This window comes from Myotis lucifugus, unplaced genomic scaffold (assembly GCF_000147115.1).
Source record: "Myotis lucifugus unplaced genomic scaffold, Myoluc2.0 scaffold_370, whole genome shotgun sequence".
NCBI lineage: Eukaryota > Metazoa > Chordata > Mammalia > Chiroptera > Vespertilionidae > Myotis > Myotis lucifugus.
Genome location: NW_005871418.1, coordinates 838578 through 865463, shown reverse-complemented (window position 1 = coordinate 865463; position 26886 = coordinate 838578). Strand labels below are relative to the sequence as shown.

General features: G+C 38.0%; 1 protein-coding gene and 1 pseudogene across 2 annotated transcripts in view; both read left to right on the top strand.

Annotated features, from left to right (window-relative positions):
- Positions 1-26886, top strand: part of DPP10 (dipeptidyl peptidase like 10) — a 478664-nt gene that overhangs the window by 146203 nt on the left and 305575 nt on the right. For both annotated transcript variants that reach the window (XM_006101524.1, XM_023765017.1), the window contains one exon: positions 16499-16573. In XM_006101524.1, the coding sequence (XP_006101586.1) occupies positions 16499-16573 (75 nt within the window). The remainder of the gene's footprint in view (positions 1-16498; positions 16574-26886) is intronic.
- On the top strand, positions 23523-23633 carry LOC111828459 (annotated as a pseudogene).

Sequence of the window (26886 nt, the reverse complement as noted above, 5' to 3'; positions counted from 1 at the left end):
AGGAATAAAAATAGCTGAGATGATATATAACTGCATCATAATTTTAGATATTATATTATGATAATGTATGCATTTCTACCTAAAAAAGAGGTAGAATTATATTTCATGCCAAATGAGAAAATGTATGCACACCATTATACCCAGACACTACTATGCCAGTACTTATTGTAGAAGAAAATTGCTTAGAATCACATTATATTCTTAATAAAATAAATATTCAATACAAATTTAATTCATACATATACACAGAGTAATCTTTCATCTTTATATATACCCTTATATAGTAATTCTTTCTAAAAAACAAGGCAAACAAATATATATTGTAATTATTCTTTATTAGGAAAGCAAACATTTACATTTATTTTTTATAAGTACTAAATAAATCAGAGCTTTCTTGTTAATTTTATTTATAAAATATATGGCTTTCTTCTTTTTTTATCCTTGGTTATGTCCCACTCTATCCATAATTTATATATCCTATAAATTATTAACATTAATTGGTATTTTATAAAATATAGTAAAATTAAGAATATAAATAGTTTTATTAATCTCCCTCATTGCCATTTTTAAGAACAGAATACTAAAACATATGCTTAAAATATAAAGACTGTATTGAAATATCTGATATGAAAGTCACTAGCCACAAGTGGCTATTAACATTTATTGCTAAAATAATTAAAATTACATAAAATTGGGAATTCAATTTTTTAGTCACACCAGCCACATTTCAGTGTTAAGTGGATAAATGAAGCCAGTGGCTACCACAATGGAAATGTACACACACAGCATTTGTAGTATCACAGAAAGTTCTATTGGACACAGCTGGTACACATGCATATATAATGAAAACAAAAGTTTCCCTCCATATCACTCCATACTCCTTTTGAAGATAGTATGTCCATATTTGTACCAGTAAAATATTCTCCGAAAATATGTCTGTATGTTTTTTTTTAATTTGTACATAAGCAATATATTTAAAATATATACACTCAAGTGTGTTTGTGTTTAATTTCAACAGTATGGGTGGTCTGCACTCTTTATCCACTTAATAATGTAGATTGAAAATATTTTTGTATGAACCCTTTTGTTTTCCTCTAATATCATTCAATGACTATGTAGAATTTCCTTGAACTACTATTTATTTATTTTCTTTTATATACCTGCAAATACACTAGGCAACCTCTTTTGAAATATACTGTGTGCTAAATTCATAGCAGCAGTTTTGTTGGATCAAAGGAAAGGTCAATTTGAAATTTAATAGGCTGTATCAAATTGCATTAATCAGGTCCACCAATAGTGTTTGATTTCGCCTGTTAGTCTACTATTGCTGTCATTGAGTATTGTCAACATTTTAATTATTATCAATTTGGCTGATGAAAAATGGCACTTAATTGTTATATTGATGTGCAGTTATCTAATTTTGAGTGAAATTAAGCATCATCTTGTTATATGTGCATTGGCAATTGGTTCATATTTCTTCTATGAGTTTCTTTGCATAAGCTTCGAAGATTGGGACTTAGCAAGAGATTTTCATGATCAGCAATATTTTTCATTTAAATATTTCTACTTAGCTTGAACCTTAATGGAGTTATTCATTCACCACCATTTGTTAAGTTCAAGGAAAAGATTTTTTTGTATTTCAAATCTCTTACTAGATTTGTATCTATTATTAATAGGTGGAATAAGGAATGAATGATGAGTGTTAGGGAAGGTGGAACAATAGGAGGAGTTGTGAGTAACTATATATAATGAACCCATTCAGATGTAAATACCTACTTAATAAAGGATAGAGGGAATATTTTCCTTAAAAGGTATTAGAAATGTACCCCTTAAAATTCTCCTCTCACCGAAACCGGTTTGGCTCAGTGGATAGAGCGTTGGCCTGCGGACTGAAGGGTCCCAGGTTCGATTCCCGTCAAGGGCATGTGCCAAGGGCATGTGCCCAATAGGAGATGTGCAGGAGGCAGCTGATCGATGTTTCTCTCTCATTGATGTTTCTAACTCTCTATCTCTCTCCCTTCCTCCCTGTGAAAAATCAATAAAATATATTTTAAAAAAATTCTCCTCAGTATTTCAAGTGAAATAAACTAATACAAGGGAGGAAAAATAAAAACATGTAAACTGAACAGCTTTTGCTTTAGACTTAATGAATCTCCATCTGGACATTGAAAAATGTGCAGAAAATGGATTGATCTTAGCATTTCATTAAAGTATTGAAACTCTTCATGAGCTTTTCTTAGAAAGGGAACAATACAAGAAATGACTTTTGGCTTTGGGCCATTCAAATGCAAGGTTAGTAACAATTCAACTCTTAAACTAATTCACTTGGAAATTATTTTCATTGTCATTCCATTGGATTTGACTTTCTTTCCCCAACATAAAGTGCTGTGCCACCAGAGAGTAAATGTGAAATTACTTTTTTCCTTTTTATCCGGCATGTGCCCTTGACTGGAATCGAACCAGGGATCCTTCAGGCCACAGGCAGACCCTTTATCCACTGAACCAAATCAGCTAGGGCTGGAGAATCTCTTTATTATGCATCCTGAATATAGGGGTGATAGTCCACCTGTTAAAAACTCAAAAATATTGAGTTCAATGCTAAAAACCTGAGCTTTGTTACTCTCTGGTTTTTCAAATGACTTACATATTCAGAATCTTAATTTTTATATCTTGTGGTTTGCATCATATATCTATTATAATCTCATTAAAATTAGAGTGTGCGGATATTTTAGCAAACTAAATAATTCCAAGTAGTAAATACTAAAGGCATGGTGAGCCCAGCTGGCATGGCTCATTGGTTGAGTGTTGACCTATGAACCAGGAGGTCACAGTTCTAATCCCAGTCAGGGTACATGCTCAGGTTGCAGACTCGATCCCCACCTCCCATGTAGGGCATGCAAGAGGCAGCCAATCAATGATTCTCTCTCATCATTGTTTCTATTTCTCTTCCCTTCCTCTCTGAAATCAATAAAAATATACTTTAAAAATAAGTAAATAAAGGCATGGGGAAAGCATTACTTAACTGGAAAATGTTAATGTAATTAATGTAAAAAAAGGAAAAAGGTCATCAAATTTAATTGATAAATGACAAAAAGATGTAAATAGATTTTTTTTAACAAAAAAACCACCTATTATTGATAATTAAGTAGATAGATGCTTAACATAACTTATACATTAAAAAATGGTGGTCAAAAAGGAGATAATGTTTTGCTCCTATCTCACTGGCAAAACTTAACTCTGAAATTATCAAGAATTGGAAAGAATGTGAAAAGCAGGGCCCCTTACACATTGTTAGCAGGAGTGTAATTGTGTTTTTACTTTTGGGAAGATGCTGTCCTTAGTGTGAAGTAGAACATTAACATGTCCTGCTATCCACATGTCCCACCCTAGATAAATACCATATGATGATGGTTGCACATGTGCATCAGAAAACTCTAATTATACACATTCATATGTATATGTATATATATATATATCAAACTGAGTTATTTATATATATGTGCATATATATGTGTACATATTTTTGCCTAAGTAACATAATGTTTAATCTTAGTTGGCCTTGAACATGTAATAGAGGCATTGGGCAGTCCATGATCATCTTCTTTTTCCTTTGTAACTCGGCATTCTGTTACTGATTTATGCATATTTGCATTTAACTCTAATTCACATATGTTCATGACTACTATAGGATACTAGAGGCCCAGTGCATGAATCTATGCACGTGTGGGGTCCCTCCCAGCAGATCGGGGCTGACGAGCCAGGAGGAGGGACTGCGGGAGGTTGACCGACCACAGGAAGTTGGCTGTGGGAACGCACTGACCACCAGGGGGAAGCTCCTGCGTTAAATGTCTGCCCCCTGGTGGTCAGTGTGCATCATACCTACCAGTTGGTCGTCCAGTTGTAACAGTTGCTTAGGCTTTTATATATGTAGATTCCAGTCTTTTCATGTTATTTTCAAGGCTATATGGTTTGTTATTACTTCCATTATTTACAACATATCTGTTGTTTATCTGATATTAAAATTGGCCTGGCCAGCATGGCTCAGTGGTTGGGTGCTGACCTGTGAACTAGTAGGTCACGATTCAATTCCCAGTCAGGGCACATGCCCGGGTTGTAGGCTCAATCCCCAGTGGGGAGCGTGCAGGAGGCATCCGATCCATGATTCTCTCTCATCTTTGATGTTTCTCTCTCTCTCGCTCTCTCTCTCTCTCCCTCTCTCTCTCTCTCCCCCCTCCCTTCCTCTCTGAAATCAATAAAAATATATTTTAAATAAGTAAGTAAATAAATAAATAAATAAAATTGTACTAGCCCTCCTATATTTTTATTTGCTAAATTTATTGTGAATGGCATTATTTCAAAAGCCAAAAGTTATAATTAATCTAATTCTATGTGCCCAAGGTCCATTAAGATAAAATAACTGTGTGTGTGTATATATATTTTGTGAGTATATATATATATATATATATATTAATAATTTTATCAAAGATAGACAATAAACACATAGATAGTAAACATGGTATTAGTGGGTAACATACCAGAATATGTCAAATCTGTAACAAATAAGATTCATTTTCGTTACTAACTGTGCCACACCAGCACGGCCAAGGGTGAACCTGAGGAGGGGCTGTGAAGGATTGGAGAAAAGACAGACAAGAGAATACAGCTGGGGCTCGGTGGATCTCCCATGCCTGGATGAGGACACAAAAGACCCAGCCTGCAAGTCGATGCTTTATTTTATAGTCTGATTAAAACAAGGGTAGATTAACTTGTATACAAATGTTCTTATTTTGGCAACACTTGCTGCACCTTCCACAGCCCATTAGCTACTTAGGAAGGAATTAGGGAGAGCTACAAGGTCAGGCTTAATTATTCTAGGAGAGCTCTTCCCTCCAGGCTGGGATTTGTTTGTGGCCCTGCCACAGGTCAGCCCGAGGCTTGACCCTAGAGCTGCTCCCTACAACTAACCTCTGCTTTATTTTGAGGGAATTATTAGTGTTGCTTGGGCTGACCAGCAGCCCCTGGATGACAGATGAACAGATTACTCTGACACAGTCTGACTATGGGGAAGAGGACTAAGGGGCGGCCTGACTGACAGCAGCCAGGCAGCCTCAGTTGCCTGCCTCGTTAGGCTTTTATTGGAATTTTTATCTTTAGATGCAATCAGTAAGGTGAGTAATCTTGGGAGGACACATGTGTTTACGTTGTCCTCTAGGCAAGGGCATCCAGGGATTAAGCATAAGGATTCCAGTAAACACCCAGAGTCTGCAGGTGCACAGACTTATTTGGTAAGGTCAAAGGAATATTAGGGCGCCACCTTCGACACTCTCCTAAGTCTTCCCTAAGTCGGAATTCTGATAAACAGGGCAGGTGGCCTTCCACACACTTCCCTTTTCTCAGAATGTCCTCACAACTTTCCAACCAAGTTGCTTGTGCTCCCCAACAAGTTGTAATGCTAAACTAATCATGTCATACCAACTTTAAATGGGCTCTGACCATAGAAAAAACTTTTAATTTTATTTTCATAAAGCAATATTGGTAATTATGTTTTCACTTCTTTTTAAAAATACAGGGATTGCAAGGTTCTCAGTTGCCATCTTCTCACCTATGCCAGAAATAAAATCATATTACTGACATACATGCTTAAACTATGCATATCACATTTTAACTCTGTTATTTAAATCTATGAAATCATACTCTCTAATATTTATTTGATGGAGTCTTAACTTCTAAGCATTAGATTGAATGCATTATATTAGGCCATGATGAGAAAACTTATCCTGAAACTCTAATGTGAAATTTTTTAGGACTTCCTTAATTTTTAATTTCTTTATATAGGGTATATTCTTTAGTGCTGCTGTACCTGAATGTAACAGCATCATTTAAGAGGAAATGTTTGAAATATGATGAGAAATCATTAAAACAATTTGAAGAATCAGTAGACTAGAAAAGAACTGAACTTCAAAGAAATTATTTGCATAATATGCAATTTGCAATATCCTTTTTCTTCAGCAAATTTTTTCTAATTTATTGACGTTTTGGGGTGGAAATATATTAGTGTTCTCCTCAAAGTCACCTTGTCTGCCCCCCTTTTTAAAAGTTAATAGAATTCAGAGTTCATTAGTTTTCACTTTCTATTAAAAATAAAAATTGTTTTTTAAATGTTTTAGTGTATGGCCTATGAACCAAATCGATAAACTATTAATATGGCTGTTCACATGTATTGAGTAAGAAAGATATATGTGAGCCAGTCTACATATGTTAGTAGGTACTGATTCAATAGTCTTAAACACTACTGACTTGTACCAGAGCATTTTCTGCATAGTTTTTTTAATATTCTAATATCAATAAAATGCCTAGTGCCAAGAAAAAATGATAAGCCATGTACTATGTTTATACAAAGTGAATGTTGTAGGTTTTACAAAGAAATATAATTCAAGCACTATACTAAGTAATTAGGCAGTTAAGAAAAGAGAACATGGAAAGAAAAATGAATAAAATATTTGACTTTAAAATTCCTTGTATGTAAACACAGTTATGGCTTTGTTTAGAGCTATACACTAGTAACAATATACTTGCCTCTTCTCCTTTCCTTTTATTTGAAGCCAGGCAGAGAAAGACAGCTCATCTTTGGAATACACCATGCCTTTTTTTCTGGCTTCTCTTGATCACCTTTTCCTCTTTATCCACTGCAGAGTAACCATTGCCCCTGTCCCCATCGCCTTAAGTAAAAGTGGCTTTCTAAAACCCTTCCTTATGCTTACTTTATGACCATGTATAGACTGCACTCTAAAAGAAACATAAGTCAGTCCGAGAAAGACCAGCATCACATGATCTCACTCATGTGGAATCTAAGTAACAAAATAAACTGACAAATGGAGTGGATCCAGAAACATGGAAGCAGGGAACAGAGTGTGGAAGGCGGGGGAAGGTGGGTGGGTGGGAAGTAATCAACCAAGGACCTTGTATACATATGTGCATGGCCAATGGCACAGACAATGGGGCTGTGAGAGTCTGGGGTGGAGGGTGGGGTGGGCTGGAGGGAGTCAATGGGGGAAAAGAGGGGACATATGTAATACTTTAAACAATAAAGGATTATTAAAAGTAATTAAATAAAATTAACATATTCATAATATATACTTAATCACATATTTGAAAAGTTAATATTTTACCTTTCTAGAATAAGAGATGTCTTTTCTAAAAATTTTTTTCAGGTATCAATCAATTAAAAATGAAATTTGATAATTAAAAATGAAATTTGATAATGAGGGAAGTTATAGCCAAATAAGTTAAACATAAAATGTGTGTGTGTTGGAATTCAGTTCCCAACTATGGGTCCAAGCCTCTCTGCCAGGGGCTGGACCTCCTTGGACGCCAGGTGGTAGATGGAGAAGCCATGAGAAGTTGTAGGTGTATGAGAGAATCTTTATTGTAGGAGCCATTGGCCAAGTAGCCTTTGCTAACAAGGAGCCACTAGATAAAACAATTCTTCAAAGCAAAGTCCCATACACCGCACACCAGCTGGTAACAATACATCTTCCCTACCAAGCAGTAGCCTCCTATGTAGGAGCTAGTGATACAGGAGCCATCCTTAAAGCTATAGCCTCACCAAGCAGCCCCGCCAGCCATCATCTAAGCTGCCTCACTAAGTAGCCGCATCTGAACTGGCTCCTTGCTTGCCAGTATCATATTTTATACTACTAGACAAAAGAAGGTTTTTGCCAAATAGTGACCTCAGTGACCCTCTTTTGGGTTATAGAAGGGCATGCTTGCGCAGTGCATAGATCGCTGCATCCTTGCTTTGCACCTGCATATAGCAACTCAACCTTGAACACTTTGATTAAGATTCTCATGCTCAGAGTGGCCTTGGATATCTGGCATACTCTGAATAGGGCCTTCACATTCTAATTGACCTTGAGCATCCAGTGTATTCTGAATAGAGTCCACACAGTGTGTGTGTGTGAGAGAGAGAGAGAGAGAGAGAGAGAGAGTTTGATGGGGTGGAAGTGGAGAGAGCAGGAAGAAAAGACCATAGGACCCACTAAGACCTACCTTCTTGCTTTCATCATTCTCTAACTGTTGAAAATGTGCCCACTTACACTTTAAGGCTTAGAGAATTACCCAGTTGAAGTGTTTGGACTAGTATATTTGGGGGGGCTGGAGAGTAAATAGAGATGTCTTTATATATTTTTATCACCAGCTTCTTACAAGATTTAGAACAATACTGACCTGAACTACACAGCTTCTGTGCTTCTGCTGTTTATCTGTCTTAAGGCAACCAAGTCCTTCTTACCAAATTGTGTTAATGTTAGCCTCATCTTCATTCTTCTCCCTTGCTCAGTCCTTCCTTGGCCGCAAGTCATACAAATGCATATTTTACATTTTCTGGCACTTCAGACATTTAAGTTTATGTTTAATGATTTCTTGCCATGAACTTTAATGTCTGACATCTTGGAACACCATCATCTTATTTCTTTTTCTAGTTATAATGTTACTGACAAGAGGGAATCATTGCAATGGAGCATCTTAATAGGGACATTACTGTGGCAATAAAAAATGTTAATTGCAATTTCAAACAACCTAGAAGAGCAATCATGAAACAGTGATCAATGATCAGATGAATTGCACATATAATTATATACATGTGAGGTCAGATGAATCATTTGAGCTGAAAAGGACAGGGGAGGGTAATGGGGAGAATTAAAATGATATCTTAAAGAAATGCAATATGAATAAGGCGCGGGTAAGGGTGATGGTATTGCAACAGGTGAGCAGGTTGAACAAAAGTATAAGAGAAAGAAAACACACACATTTAAAGGATAAAAGTAATAGTAAGCAATTCTCATAATAACTGCAGTGTTACTGAGCATGTCGTTTGAGAGGTTTTGCTCCGGTTATCTGATGAGGGTGGATTTTCATTGGATATAAACTTTCACCTCATACTCCACATAACTGATTAATGATGACACTCCCAGGTAGCTGTCTTAAATTCCAGGCTTCTATACAAAAATCCTGTACATCCCATCCCTATGGATGTTTTTAAGGAACTGTAACCATAAAACATCTAAATTGCACTTGTCTAAATTAACATTAACAGCCCAGCCAGCTTGGCTCCATGATTGATCACTGACCTATGAACTGGGAGGTCATGATTCGATTCCTGGTCAAGGCACATTCCTGAGTTGCAGGCTCGATCCCTGGTAGGGGGCATGCAGAAGGCAGCTGATCAATGATTCTCTCTCATTATTGATGTTTCTATCTGTCTCCCTATTCCTTCCTCTCTGAAATCAATAAAAACATACTTTCAAAAATCAACTTTGTTTGCTTCTTCCCAGCTTAGCTTGCTGTAGCAAGATTCACTGAGTAATAAACCCTTGAAAAACCCAGAATGTGTTTTGTACACATCCTTCTTTCTATCTTCAAATGTAATAATTAAATCCCTTTGTCTTTTGCATATATCCTCTCTCCTCTGTGCACTTGCTTCTCCCTTAATATCTTGAAATCACCTGGTTTTTCATGATAGCCTCTTAACATGTCTCAGGACCTTAAGATGTCAACAGATCCAACTCATTTTCCACTCATTTACCAGAGTAATTGTTCTAAATTCAAATCTGATCCTATTGCTTCCTTGGCTTTAAATTTCAGCATTCGCCCTAACCGGTTTGGCTCAGTGGATAGAGCGTCGGCCTGCGGACTGAAGGGTCCCGGGTTTGATTCCAGTCAAGGGCATGTACTTTGGTTGCAGGCACATCCCCAGTGGGGGGTGTGCAGGAGGCAGCTGATCGATGTTTCTCTCTCATCGATGTTTCTAACTCTCTATCCCTCTCCCTCCCTCTCTGTAAAAAATCAATAAAATATATATTTTAAATTTCAGCATTCATGATAACAGTGATCTGTTCTGCCACATTCATGCAGGTAATAATGCATGTGTCATTAATATCAGCAGGAACCCATGGGGCTGGTCCCCACCTCTCCAGGAATCTTTTCTTTTTATCCTCACCTGAGGATATGTTTTTGATTTTAGAGAGAGATGAAGCAGGGGGGAGCGCGGAGGGAAAGGGAGATGTGAGAAAGAAACATCAATCAGTTGCCTCCTGTATGCACCCCAACTGGGGACTGAACCTGCTACCTTTTTGGTGTACTGGATGACGCTCCAACCAACGGAGAACCCAGACAGGGCTCTCTAGGAAACTTTTTAAGCTACTTATGAATTTTGTGGAGGTTATTCTCATAGTGTTGTCTATAATTTTATTCAACTGGAAAAAACTCTATCATGAAATGTTTATGTACATTTCCACCAAATATATGAAAAGGATACCATTCTGCATTCTGTTCTTTAAGTCCCATATCATCTTCTTTCTTCTCCCTCATTCTTAAATATTTTTAAAAATATTTTTATTGATTTCAGAGAGAAGAAGGGAGAGGGAAAGGGAGAGGGAGAGGGAGAGGGAGAGGGAGAGGGAGAGGGAGAGGGAGAGGGAGAGGGAGAGGGAGAGGGAGAGGGAGAGGGAGAAAGAAACATCAGTGATCAGAGAGAATCATTGATCAGCTGCTTCCTGCATGCCCCCTACTGGGGATCAAGCCAGCAACCCAGGCATGTGCCCTGACGGGGAATCAACCTTGGTGCATGGATCCATGCTCAACCATTGAGCAACACTGGCCAGTCCCTTCTCTCATTCTTATGGCTGTTATTGCTTTACCAGAAATTAGCAACTAGCAGTCCCTAGGCAGAATCTGCCCCCCACATATACATTTAAAAGTATAGGGCTCATGAGATTCTAAATTAAAACATGATTTCTAGGTTATCTTGAAAAACTTGGAAAACTAAAAATTCTATATACACTATTCCTGTAAGGTAACAATTATTGGGAGCTGAGGGACTCCTGCCTCTTTTAGGCAGCCTTAGTGCTCCATTTATCTTCAATTTTCCAGACATCTGAATTCTTTCACTCCATGCCCAGTCCATTAAGGCATTTGGGTGTTAGGCCCCTGCTCTACTGTGGACTTCAGAGAAACAAAGGACTCATTAGGACTTGTCTGATCTTGCCCAATATGGGATAGAGAAGATTCTAGTAGACTTTGTTTCTCAACTTTGTAACCCTTTTAGTGCCTACTATGGGGCTTGTCATATTGTGAATGTTCAATAAGTGAGTTTTGGCAAAATAGAATGATATACGCAAAAGGGTATTACAAAATCTCCCTAAGCTTCATGAAAGCATCCATTTTCTTCTCAACTTGATAAAATGTCTTGTCTTCCTTGTTTAATTGGTTTAGTTAACCACCTGTGTGTTTATTTTTCTCTGTTTATCCTCACCTTGCTTGACTTTAATTGAACATTCTTAGATGGCTGACTTCATGCATTTTAATGCCCTTGATACCATTTTCAGTATCAAAAAAATACACCAGTGGGCATCATTGTTAAATATTACCAATAATGACATGTAGATAATATTTTTGCATTTCTTTTTTCAATAGTAATGAAGTGATTAAATATGTAGGTCAGATAACAGCATTATTGGCTACAATGCATTTCCCAAAACCCTAATTTGAAGCCATATAAAATTGACACTCAACCAGACTATATTGATGTCTATAATTTGGGTGAGTATAGACCCAGAGGTCTCCTGTGGCTGCTAGGAGGAATTAATTTCCCAGCCGCAGCAGATGATAACATTAATGGCTTATGCTGGGAGGGATTTGCCCGAGACTTCCAATGTTCCTTGACTAAGCTGCAAGGATGTGTTTCTTATACATGTTATTATCAGCAAGTCTCTTTGCAGCACCAGTGACCTGGGTACCACTCTCTAAATTCAGAGATGGTTCAGCAGCTTGGCCCCTGGAAAGATATTTGGAAAGTTTCCCAGTACGTGAGCCCCGCATGAGCTAGAGGCAGGAGAGTGATAATTAATAAAGTGCCAGACTGGATAATTGTGGGATCTATAAAAGATACTAAAGTGTTGTTACCGGAGGCACAGAAGCACCTGTGAACGTGTGAAGTTAATGTGTGTGAGGAACATCACAGAAGAGTGGGTGGGGACTAGGGAGGAGCACTTCTCTTGAAATATTTCAGACTTCAGACAGGGAATTTCTTTGGAGGGAAGGGAGAGACGCTCCAGCTGGTGAGATAATGCAGGATTTATGAAAGGAATTACTCCTGTATACTTTTGTGATGTGTGTTCCTTTGTGAACTTCAGAAAAGTTTAACTGTGGCATTAGAGTTTCTAATCCACAGTACAGAATGATGGCATCGCCCTCTTAACTGATATGTATTCATGTATTTACTTATTTGTTTGTAATTCTCACCCATGAACATATTCATTGATTTTTAGAGAGGGGGGGAAGGGAAGAGAGAGACATTGATGTGTCTCCCTACGCATCACCACTGGGACCAGGGATTGAACCCACAACCTGGGTATGTGCCCTAACCTGGGATTGAACCTGTGGCCTTTCTTTATACAGGACAATGCTATAACCAACTGAGCCACACCAGCCAGGGCTTACCTGATTTTTAAATAACAGTTAAACTCCCTTTACTGTGTAACCGTTCACCTCCTGTTATAATAATGTTGAATGAGGTGACTAATGTTTACCAAGTTTCAATGTACAGCAAGTTAATGAGAGAGGTCCTGGTCGAGTAGCTCAGTTAAGAGCAACCCAATTTGCCAAGGTGGTGGGTTCCATCCCCAGTCAGGGCACGGATAGGAATCAGCCAATGAATGCATAAATAAGTGGAAAAACAAGTCAATGTTTCTCTCTTCTCTCTCTCTCTCTCTCTCTCTCTCTCTCTCTCTCTCTCTCTCTCTTCCTCCACCCCCCCTTTCTCTCTCTTTAAAAATCAATTTTCAAAAATAAGTTAATGAAACTCTAAGAATGGTGAAACCTACCACATAAGTGTTGTCATGAGGAGGATTGAGGATTATTAAAAACTGCAAAAATCTAAGCAATTTATAGCCTTATGATAGATGATAGATCCCATGGTAGCTCTATTGTTGCTTTTGTCATTGTCATTGCTCTTGAAATGTTGTTGTTTTTGAGAAAAAATATGAATTATTATATGACTATTCTGGCCTTCTAAATATCTTATACATGGATTGTACAAGGCGGATGCACATGGAGGGACAAATGTAGGTTTAAAGTTGTTCATATGGAAAATAATATAATAATTAATAAAAATAATACAAGAATAAACTCTGTTTCTCATACAACTGCAAACCTATTTTTGCCCCACCCTGTATATATGCAAAAATCTAAATGTTAGCATTGCCACACCATAGTATTTTCTCCCAGACCTCAACTCTCTTGTCAACCTGGTTCAGAGATTAAACTGCTATTTCAGCCACAATGCTCTGACCCCACCTAGTTGACCTACAATTCCATTCTACTCTGATACTAACTACCTAGACCCAGTGCCTACCACACAGAGTAAGGGCTTCGGACTGTCCCCACTACAGGTAACAGCTTCAAGTCTCCAGTTCCCAGGTTCCCTGCCTTTCAGCGGAACCAGACCATGAATTCGACAGTTCTCTCTTCAGATTTGATAATTCTCCAGACTAACTCACAGAAAGTTGTATATAGTTGATTCGTGAACAACATGTGGTTAGGGGTGCCAACCCCGACTCAATGGAACATTCTTGTATAACTTTTGACTCTATAGTAGGTCCTTCACATTAGTGGATTCAACCAAGTGGGGATAGAAAACAGTCATTTTGATCCCCAGGAATCTGCAGGTCAGAAACTACAGTTTTGATTGCAAAAATACCGTTTTCCATCCTGATTGATCCGATCTGCAAATGTTGAACCCAGGGATGAAAAGGGTGAAGTATATTTACTGGGGGGAAAATCTGCATACAAGTACTAGTATACTGGCATAGTTCAAACCAGTGCTGTTCAGTGGTCAGTTGTACTATGATTACTGGGTTACAAAGGACACAAATGATGAGCCAGGTGAAGTAGGGCGGATTCGGAGGGCCCAAATCTCTGTCCCTGTGGAGCTGGGTGTGCCATGCCCCTAGTCCATTGATATGTTTAGTGACAAGGAAGCCTCTTTAAATCTTATCCATCAGAGTTGCTATCCAGGTCTCACTACCTCGGCACCTGATTAAATCATTGACCAAGTGACTGAACATCTCCTGACCTTCCAGCCTCCCTGACCTCCAGGACTGGACATGCTAATCCTCTAATGAGGGATCTGGATCCCCTGATGGCCAGCCCCCATCCAGGCACTCTCTAGAGTCTAGCTAGCCACTCATCTAGCGCCAGAACCTAAAGTCATTCATTAGCATAAACCTGGGATGTTCAAAGAGGATTCGTGATTAACAAAAGACACTCCTATTGCTCAGGAAATTCTAAGTACTTTAGGAGCTCTGTACCGAGAACCTGAAATAAAAAGCCAAATATATCTTTTTTTATTATTCCATGCAAAATTTCCCAAATACTCAGTAGTCAGAGTTTCTTACCTTGTCCATTGTGTTTTGGGGATTTCTAAATGAGAAAATCTTGACTTCACCTTTTCTGTTCATCATGGAGCACAGTCTTGTGAAAACTGCCGTGATATGAAGTGTACAAAATTATTAAGATGTGTATCTCTATTCGAGGGAGGTTGCCTAAAATTATACACTTTAAATTTTTTGTATTTTGTAGGCTTTTGATGCATCAACTCAATTTGCTTGCTTTCTCTTTACTTATTATTATTTTTTTATTCCTTACTCGAGAATATATTTTTCCATTGATTTTTTTAGAGAGAGTAGAAGGGGTGAAGGGAGAGAAAGGCAGAGAGAGAGAGAGAGAGAGAGAGAGAGAGAGAGAGAGAGGTGAGAGAGACAATCAATTGGTTGCCTTCCGCATATGCCCCAACTGGGGTTGGGGATTGAACCTGCAACCAAGGTATGGTGCCCTTGACCAGTAATTGAACCCATGACCCTTTGGTGCACAGGCCGACACTAACCACTGAACAATGCCAGCCAGGGCTGATTGCCTTCTCTTTAGATAGAAAGTTAAATACAATCTCTACTTAAAATAAAATCATTTCTCCACTTTAAATATATTTCTCCATTTTATTTTCAACTTTTTCTGACATCAAGTCTATTCAAAGATAAAATTATAGGCTCAAAATCAATGAAATACTGGGTCATTTTCCATATATATATATATATATATATATATATATATATATATATGCATTTTTTGTATTTTAATCTGTTTCACTCTGGAAGTTTACTTTAAAGAGAATCTGTCTTTAATATGTTTTTTTTTCCAATATAAATATACAAAATGTAAGAAAAATACAGTAAAAAATCATGATACCACATAATGTCACTATTTCTTTTCATTTTGATGAACATACAAATATAAAAGCATTTTGGTTACTTAAGAAGTTCAGTTAGTTTTTGCTTTTTATTTCTTATAATGAAAATATAATATAGTTTTATAGTGATAACATGTAGAAAAGATATGGTAGCAAATATTTTATTAATGAAAAGTTTACTATAGCCTCTCTACATTTTCGTATGCATCTGTATAATCACACATACATACATGCATGTGCCTGTTTAATGCTGGAATGAGAATGCCTATTTAACAATTTTATGGATTTCACAGAAATGAGGTTTTTTTTAATATGTATATATCCAAATGCACGCTAATCTCTCTGTTATTAAAGACTAGAGGCAACAAGGAATGGGGGGAGGGGGTCCCTCAGCCCGACCTGCACCCTCTCCAATCTGGGAGCCCTCAGGGGATGTCCTACTGACGGCTTAGGCTCATTCCCTGTCGTTCTCTGCTCTCTGTGGACCTACCTGCCTGTCTGCTTTCTGACTCGCTGCCATGGCCAGGGGCAAGCAGGGCCCTGCTGTCTGCTCTCTGTGGGGTCCTGCTTGCCCCTCGCCACCGCGGCCAGAGGTAAGCAGGACCCTAGTGTCTGCTCTCCATGAGTGGCAAGCAAGGCCCTGCTGTCTGCTCTCTGGCTCGCCACTGCGGCCAGGGCTAAGCAGGGTGCTGGTGTCTGTTCTTGGCAAGGGGCAAACAAGGCTGACAGGATGGGACACTCCAGCGGCGGGGCTGAGGGGACTGGGCGCTGCCATCTTGTGGCTATGGGCGCTGCCATCTTTGTTGTGGAGTGACAGTTAATTTGCATATTACCCTTTTATTAGATAAGACTAGAGGCTTGGTGCATGAATTTGTGCACAGGTGGGGTCCCCTGGCCAGTCAGAGGGAGGGACTGTGGGAGGTTGGCTGGCCAGTGCCCCCCCCCAATCAGGGACAATTGGGGGGGCCTGCTGACCCGGGGGAGGGGCCACAAGAGGTTGGCTGGCCAGGTGAGGGACTGTGGGAGGTTGGCTGGCCACAGGAGGTTGGCTGTGGGAGCGCACTGACCTCCAGGGGGCTGCTCCTGTGTTGAGCGCCTGCCCCCTGGTGGTCAGTGCATGTCATAGTGACTGGTCGTTTGGTTGTTTGGTCGCTTAGGCTTTTATATATATAGATAATTGTTTTGTTTTGTTTATAGGGAACCTTCAAAGCATCAAGACATTCAGTTTCACCAGATTTGAAATATGTTCTTCTGGCATATGATGTCAAACAGGTAAAGAAGTGATCTCCTTTGTTAAACTTTTCCTTGTGATGCAATCAGTTGGCGTTTATAGTTTTCCTTGGTTATCTACTCATCTAGAGAAAGCTTGGCTTATCTATAGCTGCAGGTATCACTGATGACCAATATTGCACAAGAGAAGTTCTTAGGCAATGTCCTTCCACATCTGACTAGCAAGTACCTGGTGCAGTGGTCCTCCAAGTCCATCTCTTTCAGAGGGGAGTGCTTCATGTTAGCTGTTCTGACAATGGGAGAACATTGACCTTTTCAGGATAGTGTTTCATGTGTGTATACACTAGGGAATTTTCTTAATGGCTGTGCCCTGAATGGCAGTGTGGATAGTGGGAAGGGACTGGTGAGAACATTTATTTAAGTTAATGGTGAATGTGTTTTTTGGTGGTATTTTAGCATAAGCCTTATGGTTGTAAAAAGTTCTGAAAGTGGGGCAAGCCAAGAAATTAATTCTGAAGAAATAAAATATTGTAATTGCAATTGGGGTTTTATGATTCCATGTCAGCTCCACAGCACAATTAGAGCAGTACTATGGTTGAGTATTTGGTACTTAGATGTAATTCTCACTGTTAAAAAGCAAAGTAAATGTTGAAAAGCCAGTTCAGCAGATTAGTTTCTGTGGAAAATAAGTGATTGGAAATCATTCAAGAAAGTTTTATGTGCTTTAGGACAGACAATAAAAATTTATAGACTTAAGGCAGAAAGCCTCATATAATGCATTGAAAGCTTTTGAGCACATAAAATGTCACAGTTCAGAGGACCTTCTGTTTGATGGTTTTAGTTGTTTGAATTACACATGTGCTATATTTTTAATGAGTTTATGTTTTTATTTAAAATAAGCAATTTACACTGAAAAAGAAGAGTAGAGGAGGTTGCAACCAAAGACATTTTTATTCTATGATGTATCCTGGCCTTTTTACCTCAAATTTTGCTTTGTTATCTCTATTTAATTACATTTTTGAAAACCACATGTAACAGTAGAAAAAATACTTGATTTTTGTAAATAAAAATATACAACACCCCCAACTTTTAAAAAATAATACTATTTTTAAACAATTTTAACTGAAAAGTGTTATATTAAACTGATAATAAATATATTTTTGTGTGTTTTTTAATCAGGTCTCAGTAGCTACAGAACTTAAGGCTAAGTGGCATTGGCAGAGGGATTGACACATAAATCAATAAAATGGAATAATGAATCCAGAAATAGTCCCATACAAATAAGCCTAACTGATTTCTGATAAATGTGCAAAAGCAATTTAATGGGAGGAAGACAGTCTTTTCTACAAATGGTTCTGGGGCAATTGGACTTTCTTAGGCAAACCATACAAAAATACACTGACCTAAGTCTTACACTATGTAAAAACTCATTTATGGATTTAAATGTAGAAATGTCAATCAATAAAACTTTTAAGGAAACCCTAGCAGAAAATCTTTGGGATCTATGGCTATAGAAATAGTTCTCACACTATATCAAATTTATAGTGTATACAAAGAAAAAAATCTTTGTTCTGTGAAAGATGTTATTATGAAGATCCTATATAATAAAAGCCTAATATGCTAAGTGCCCAGTTGACCAGTTAGCCATTCAACCAATCAAAACGTAATATGCTAATGATATGCTAAGGTTACTCAACTGCTTGCTATCATGTGCACTGACCACCAGGGGGCAGAAGCTCTGATCAGTAGGTTAGCTTGCTACTGGAGTCTGGCTGATTGGGACTGATCAAGATGGGCCACCCCCCCCCATGGAGTCTTCCTGCAGTCCCTCCCCTGCTGGCCAACCTCCCGCATCCCTCCCTGGCCCTGATCGTGCACTGGTGGGGTCCCTTGGCCTGGCCTCTGCACCTTCTCACAATCTGGGACCCCTCAGGGAATATCAGAGAGCCGGTTTCAGCTCGATCCCGCAGTCCAGGCTGAGGGACCCCACTGGTGCACGAATTTGTGCACTGGGTCTCTAGTTAAAATGTAAGGTACAGACTGGAATAGAATACTTGCAATTCAGATATTCAACAAAGGACTAATACCTAGAATATATCAAATTATCAAACGCAAGAATTACAAATATATACACACACACACACACACACACACACACACACACAATCAGAAAACGGGCAAAGACATGAGACATTTCATTGAAGAGGACATACAGATGCAAATAAGAACATAAAAATGCAGTTAACATCATTAGCCATTAAATAAATGCAAATTAAAACAAGAAGGGTTGCCGCTACCCTCATATCAGAATGGCTAAAATAAAATAAAAATGATTACACCAAATGATGACCAGCATTCAGGGAAACTGGATCATTCATACATTGCTGTTGGGAATGTAATAATGGTAGGGCTGCTCTGGAATATAATGTATAAAATTAGGTTAACTTTGAATACTTGAGCAAAATATGTCAAGATTATATGAGAATATAATTAATGCCAAAAATGTAAATTAATATATTAAGAAAATCTTAATATTGGCTATCTCTCTTTTTTGTGTTTTTTTGTTTGTTTAATTTCAGGAAAAATAGTTTATGATAATCAGTACTGGATTATTTTAATAAGAAAAAATGATCAAACTAAATTTCACAATCTTATTTCACTTCATTTATTACTCATTCTATTTATTCATCAACTGTTAGGTGTACACAACTGGAATAGACATTGTGTAAGTTTGTGTGTGTGTGTGTGTGTGTGTGTGTGTGTGTGTGTGTGTGTGTGTGAATCAGCTCATTCAAGAAATATAGACTCAGGTAGATGTAATATGACCAAACGTATCTACCACATACAAGGTTGGAGAGGGAAGTATATGCTAGAGTCTAGACTTTGAAGGTCAAATGAGGACAGATGAAAGAAAAACATTCCAGGTGTGAAGATAACATGGGACTTCATGGGAGGAGCCTTGTCTTTGAGGGATAGGAGTCAATTCAGACTTATTCACAGGTTGACCATTTGGGCTTAATAAATCTTTTAAGCCCAAATTAGAGAAGAACTTGAAATTTCATTCTATTCTATACAGTTTATACTAAGGCAGCAATTGGGATTATTGGCAGTTTTAGAGTAATTAAATGTCATGCTTACCTTGTGTGTGTGTGTGAGTGTGTGTGTGTGTGTATCCACGTGCACATGTGTATAATGCCCATTAACAAAGATGGAAATAAACAATCACACAAAATCCAACCACCCAAACACATCCTCTAAAAGTATTTTGGTGTGTTTAATTCCTTTTATCCCCTTTATACATAAAAGTGGGGAAACAGGAGCTACCATATATACTATACATTGTTTTAGGTGCATGCTATTATCCTGATTTCAGAAAGGAGAAAAGTTAATCTCCTTGAAAAACTGGAAAATGCAGGATCAGACAGATTTAGAAATTTATCCAAGGTCTTTCAAGTAGGAAATAATAGCTGCACCCTAGCAAATTGGCTTTGTAATATGATTTGTCTTTATCTTCATTACAAGGCAAATGAGCTGAACTAGAAAAGCTCAAATAAAGGCTGGATTCCAACTTGCAGATAGTCTACTGGTGGTGATGGTGCTTAAACCTGGCTGCCTCTGCTGAGTGGTCTTAGTGACGGGTGGGAATCTCTCTGACAGTTCAGTTCTTTTATGCCCAGTATCCTTCTCACGGTTGCAGTGCTTGTCTGACCCTTGTCGCATCTCAGTTGGTGACTCTGTTTACACAGAAACAGAATCTGAAGCAAAGCAAGCAGAAACCTTTAGGTACATGCCCCTGAAATACTGGAGAAAGGAGCAGGAAATCAGATAATCTTTAACATTTCCCTATGTTTTTTAAATGTTACATTTGCATGATCAAAGGTCAAAAAAATAAAAAAAAATAAGTTCTACTTCTTATATCCAGATTGTTGAGATTACCCAACTCTTTTTTTTAGGATGTAACAAATATTTAAGAGAAATATTTATAAAATAAACACTATATTATTTGACCAAGAAGATCCACTCAGTGTTTTTTTTCTCTCTGGCTTGTGACCATCAATATGAAGACTGATTAATATAGCTCAGCAGGAGTTTTCCTGCTTGAATCCTCACATCTGCACTCTTGACTAAAAAATGAAGGAAGGATGAATGACAGGTCCTGGAGAGAAAGACATGATATCACTTATATGTGGATTTTAAAAGCCAAACTCTTGAAAATAGAGAATAAAATGGGGGTACCAGGGTATGGCAGGTGGGGGACAGGACAGATGCTTTTTAGGGTTCAAACTTAGAACAAGTAATAAATAAGCCCTAGAGATATAACACAGAGCACAATAAACTTAGACAACAGTATTGACACTAATAAAAGAGAAAGATGCAAATTGATTGTACCTTTGCGACGCCCACCAGTCAATGAAGAATGACCATGCAAATTAACCCAACAAAGATGGCAGGCTAATTTGCATATGCAGGCGCTGAGCAGCCGGGGGCGGGGCAGGATGCTTGCATTGTTGCCATGGTGACGATACAGGTATTCCACACTGCCCCAGCCTCTGGGCAGCATGGGAAGGCGGGAAGGTGGTGCCGGCAGCCAGAGGAAGGAAGGCCCATTCTTGCACAAATCTTCGTGCATCGGGCTTCTAGTTGTATTATAATTATCAAACTTGATGGACTAGAACTTAATTATTCCAACTACTTAAAGGAAAGGATAATTATGTAACATGGTAGAGGTGCTAATTATCCTTACAATGGCAATCACGTTACAGTATATAAACATATCAAATTAACAGGTGGAACATCTTAAATTTACACAGTGTTAAATATCAAATATATTTCAAATAAAAAAAGAGTTCTGGGCATGGAGGTGTAATGTGCTTATATTATTTCTTGTTTGAGAGACTGTCACAGCCCACTAGCAGTTTTCCTTCAATCACTCTCATGCCTTTTAATCAGTTCCCACACTCAGGCTAAACTGATCTTTATGAAAAGAAATCCGATTGTCATTCTCTGTTTAAATCTCCCCAAGGCTTTCTGGGATAGAGATCAAAAGTCCTAACACAACCTACAAGGCCGTGCCTGTCTTCCCAGCCTCACCTCCCATGACTCCCCAGTTGCTTTCAGCATTTTGGGGTTTCCTACGGTCCCTGGAAACACCATGTCCCCTCCCATTATGGGGCTTCCACTACTGAAGCAAATCTTGCCCCATCGCCTCACTTTCATAGAGATAACTTGTTCTTACTCTTCAGATGTCAACTTAATCATACTTTTCTTCAAATGTCAGAGCCATTCCAGACTTCTCTGACTCAGTGAAAACTGCTATCCTAAGTTTCATGGTCCTCTCCATCCCCTTTACAAAATTTATCACAGCTACAATTGTCTGACACAGTACCTAGCACAGTGTTACTAAAAACAACAACAACGAAACATTAATATATGAATTAATAAACCAGAACCTCTAGCAAACTTTTCTTAAAGTTCTGGGTAAAAGGAAGTGGCCATTTTCTATGCTTTCTTAGCATCTGGTTTATATTTTCATCTTAATGTCTTTGTCATTATATCCAACATGTCTATTTATGAGTAGATCCCCTTGACTAAACAATAACACCCTTAAAGTCAACAACTTGATTTCATTTATATTAATGCCCAAAGAGTTTTTTGTTTTTTTGTTTTTACAGCAAATGGAACATAGTAAACAGGCAAAGTTGGTGGAAATAAAACATTGATTCTCAATCTTAGCTGAACATGAGAATCACCTGGATAACTTAAAAATCATTAATGCTTAGGTCCCACTCTGGAGACATCCTTATTTAACTGGTCTGGGAAACAGCCCAAAGATGGGCATTTTAAAACTCCCCAGGAGGTTGCAATGTGCAGCGAGGTTTGAAGGCCTCTGAATTTAAGTGAACTGGTCAATTCCACCTACTGAAGACTTTCCAGACTCCAAACAAGGGAAGGCCCAGAGATAAAAATAAACATGCATACCAGCTTTTTTTCATATTGCACCGATTTTGTGCCAAAGTATTTACTTGTATCCCCTTATTTCTTGCAATTTCTCTTCAGAGTAGTTGATATCATTTTTATTTCTAGTAGAAATACAAAGGTGATTCCCAAACTTACCTAATATGACTGATTTTTTTTTTCTTTCCTGGAATATCAGTTCTCAATGTGTGTTCCCAGAAGACAGCATCAGGGTCACCTGCCAGCTGTTGGCAATGCAAATTCGGCTCAGAGCCACTGAACCAGAAACTCTAGGGTGGGGCCCACACTCTGTGTTTAACTTGGCCTCCAGGGGATGCTGATAAATGCTTACTTTTGAGAATCACATCTGTTTAGAGGGTCCTATTTCTCAAAATCCAAAGCATTGCACCTGAGAAAATATCTAATTAGCCAGAAGTTACCCATGTACATGACAACGGTTTAGGAAAAAATAACATTTACAACAGATGATCTATTAATTTTTTCTTTAGTATTTTAAAATTGATCCTGGATGTAATGTCTAACTGTTCCTTTCTGGACTTGGACACTGGTCTGGCCTCATTTGCCTTCCCGGTTGGTGCTTATTCTGGCATGTTATAAGTACATGTGGCGTAGTGGGGAGTGCATGGGATTTGGAGCAAAATATGTGAGTTTATATTTAAGCTATTCATTCTTAATTTTATGGTTGGCATGTTGCACATGCACATATTATGAGGATAGCCCGATGGATATTTACAAACTGAACACATCCCTGTAATTATCAGCCAGGTCAGGAAGCAAAACATTACTGTGCTCCTCGCCAGTCACTACCCAGCACAAGGGATACCACTGTTCAAGCTTCTAATAACTTAGATTAGTTTTGATGATAGATGATAGATAGATAGATAGATAGATAGATAGATAGATAGATAGATGATAGATAGACAATAGATAAATACATACAGTATGTATTATTTTATGTGTCTTATTTTATTCAGCTTAAGTTTGGGAATATATCCTCATCATTCAATAATTGGATATCACTTCTTAGTCTTTTGGCTAAGATCAAGTGTAGTATCTGTTCTTATCAGTTCAGTAGTTGGATAGTCCCATATTCTTTCCCCTATTTTATGGTAATCTACTACCTATATTATAGTTTATTCATTCTGCTCCTGATTGGACTATGAAATGTGTATATTTATATGAATAATAGATTTTTTATCTAATTCTCCCTTTCTTATCCATTGCCCTGTTTCTCCTCTGGCATGTATTTTAATAAGGGGCTGTAGTAGAGGGAACAGTAGAGGGAACAAACCTCTGCTGAGTATTCAAATCATGCTTTTTCTGTGGAAAGAGTGTTTGTCAACTTAAACCTCCCAAAGTCCATGCTCCCTTGCCAGTGACATCATTTGTTGCACAGCAGGAGACTTAGAGATGCTCTAACGTAAGAGCCCCGCTCCAGGTTGCAGAGCTGGGACGCAGCCCATCTTTCTAGTCAACATCCCACGTCTTTGGATCTTACTGCCATTTTGAAAAAGCTTTTGCATGTCTTGGAGGAATTATTCTGTCCTCTGGTATAATTATTTTTCTATTCATTTCAAATAATATCAATTGTATTCTAATTTACTAACTACAAGATAAATAGAATTTATATGGCATATTATTATTTGCAACACTCAGATAGCATGCATTATACTTCTCCAGACTTATACATTTTATTTTTATATCTGCTTCTTAGAAGTTGTTTCTCAAAAATAGCAAACTAAATTATTGTAGAGCACATTGCAATGCCATAAATTCAAAAATATTCTTAGATGATTAAAATATGTTTCAAATATGAAGAAATCTAGATGTTATAAATCTTGACGATCGGAATATTTGTGGTTGAGAATTGTAAACTAGTATTTGACATTTCCCATATCAGAAAAAAATATTTTTCTGTTATTCTTGAATCATGTTAAGTCATAAATAGTATTTATTATTGAAATCCAGTTTGCTTTATGTATTATCCCAATATGTTTGAAATTATTGGTCCATCGAAATTATTTAACAATTGCATTTTTAATCCATCCTTGAAAAGGCAATTGTTATATATATATATATATATTTCTTTTTTAGAAAATAATAGAAAAATATTTTAAAAACTCTTTAAAATAATACTCATTTATATTTTTTATTATTTGATTTAACAATGCACATTAAATGGACTAATGAATAGTTTAATTAACTATTTATTTCACATTGTAAACTGCCTTATTATGTCTTATGCTTGGGATCAGACACTTTAATTAAAGTAACTATTGTTTTGGCATAATTAGAACTGTCCTTTATCTATAATGGGGCATAAATCTTCAGGAGAATAGGCTCTTTCTGAAAAGAAAAGTAAAATGGAATGACTTTTTGAAGTCCCTCTGGAAGGACTGGATCAGTTGTACGTGTGCTGGAGTGGCGTATGGGTGCCCGTCCACCAGAGCTGACGCTCTGCAAAAGCACAGTGTTGATATTCTCCAGAGCTAGATGTGTTCATTTCTATTTTTTTTAATTCTTTGTTGTTGAAAGTTTTACATATGTCTCTTTTTTCCCCCATCGACATCTCCCCGCCTGCTCCTGCCCCCAACACATGCCCCCACCCCCCTATTTTCTGTGTCCATTGGTCATGCTCATATGCATGGATACAAGTCCTTTGGTTGATCTCTTACCCGCCGTCCACCTTCCCCTACCTTCCCTCTGAGGTTTGACGGTCTGTACATAGAAGCATCGAAAAGAGCGTTCATTTCAATTATGTTCCTACTGGTCTGGAGCTCTGTAGACGAGGCCCTCTGTATGATAAATATCTATTTTAACTAAGAAGAAATCACTGTACAATAAATCCTGCATACACTGCTGCCTGAAGTAGTAACTCTTCTCTAGTGAATTATCTAATTAATTTCTGGGTCTTAATACTTCAGTGCTTTACAATTACAGACACATATTTAAGAAGTCTGTGGGCGTAGAGGTTCTGGTCATGGGATTGTCTAAGCTATTAAGATTCATATACTTGGGCACACTGATATTTCAAATAATCTTATTAATAATAAACTCAGAGAAACGGCACCGTAAAAAAGGGACTGTATTCAAATATATGGAACTTGAAGTTGACTCTCAGAACCTCCTGCCTTCCAGGGACCATAAAATGCACTTTCTATGTTCTGTTGTAGCTGCTGCTAAACTGCCTTCCTAGTTACCCTCCTTCTAACTGAAGAGGGGTAATAACGCATGAAAAAGATATTAATATCCTTTTGGGAATAGTTTTCTTTGTTAAAGCAGAACAATCCTAGGAGGGGGAAAAAGAAGGCAGGGAAGAAAACTTAAGTTTTGGAAGATTGTATTTTACAACTTTCCCTTTTTGTAGTAGCTATTAATATATTTACCTGTTTATTGCTATTTTATCCACAAGGCATTTATTTTATTTTGATTTTGAAAATAATATGTTTACTATAGAGAATCTGAAAATACTTAAAAAATGAAGATAATTAAAATGCTTGTATTTATCTTTTAGAGGAAAACCACTATTAATATATTCATTTATCTCATTTGAGTCTTGTTCGTGTCATAGGAATGTGTATATATTTTCCATTTATAGACAGAACCATTAGAATACTTGGAGAAACACTGTATTAGCAAAATACTGTCCGATTGAGCATTAAGGTGTTCTGGTAACCTAATACTGTGTGTAATTACTTCATAACTTAGTAGCATAAACAGTGACTTATCCTCATGGCCTCTGTGTCAGGAGTTCTGGAAGGGCTGAGCTACACTGGTCCTACCTGTCCTTACACCTTTGCTTTCAGATGTTGCCCTGATGGAAGCTGGATTATCTGCCTCTGGGGTGGCTCACGACTGGGCTGGCAAGTTAATTCTTGCTGTTGATTGACGGCCTCAGGTCTTCTCCAGGTGGACCCCTCCCATGGGGCTACCAGATGTCCTCATGGCCCAGCGGCTGCATTCTCCCAGAGTGGGTGATACAAGGCAGCAGGTGGAGTCTGCTATGCCTTTTTTGACCTAGGTTTTGAACTCACAAATCTTCACTGCTGCTATATTCTTCTCACCTGGGGGTGGCTGGGATTCCAGGAGAGAGGGGAGCACACTAGGCCAGGAAAACTAGGAGTTGAGAGTCATTGGCTGCCATAGATCCTGTGATGAAGGAATTGAATTGCATGAAGGCTTTGCACAGTACGTCGTGAAAACATGGTGGTATTAGGAGGAGATGACATGTGAATGCTGGTGAAGTTAGGTGGTTTTAAAGCTGGGTAACTACCCGGTGATTGATTAATACTATGTGTGACAGCCTCTTTCAGTATGTCACAAGCCTGTATTATTTTCATGGTCCTTTCCTGTTCAATGTGAATAAAGCTGTTTTAAAT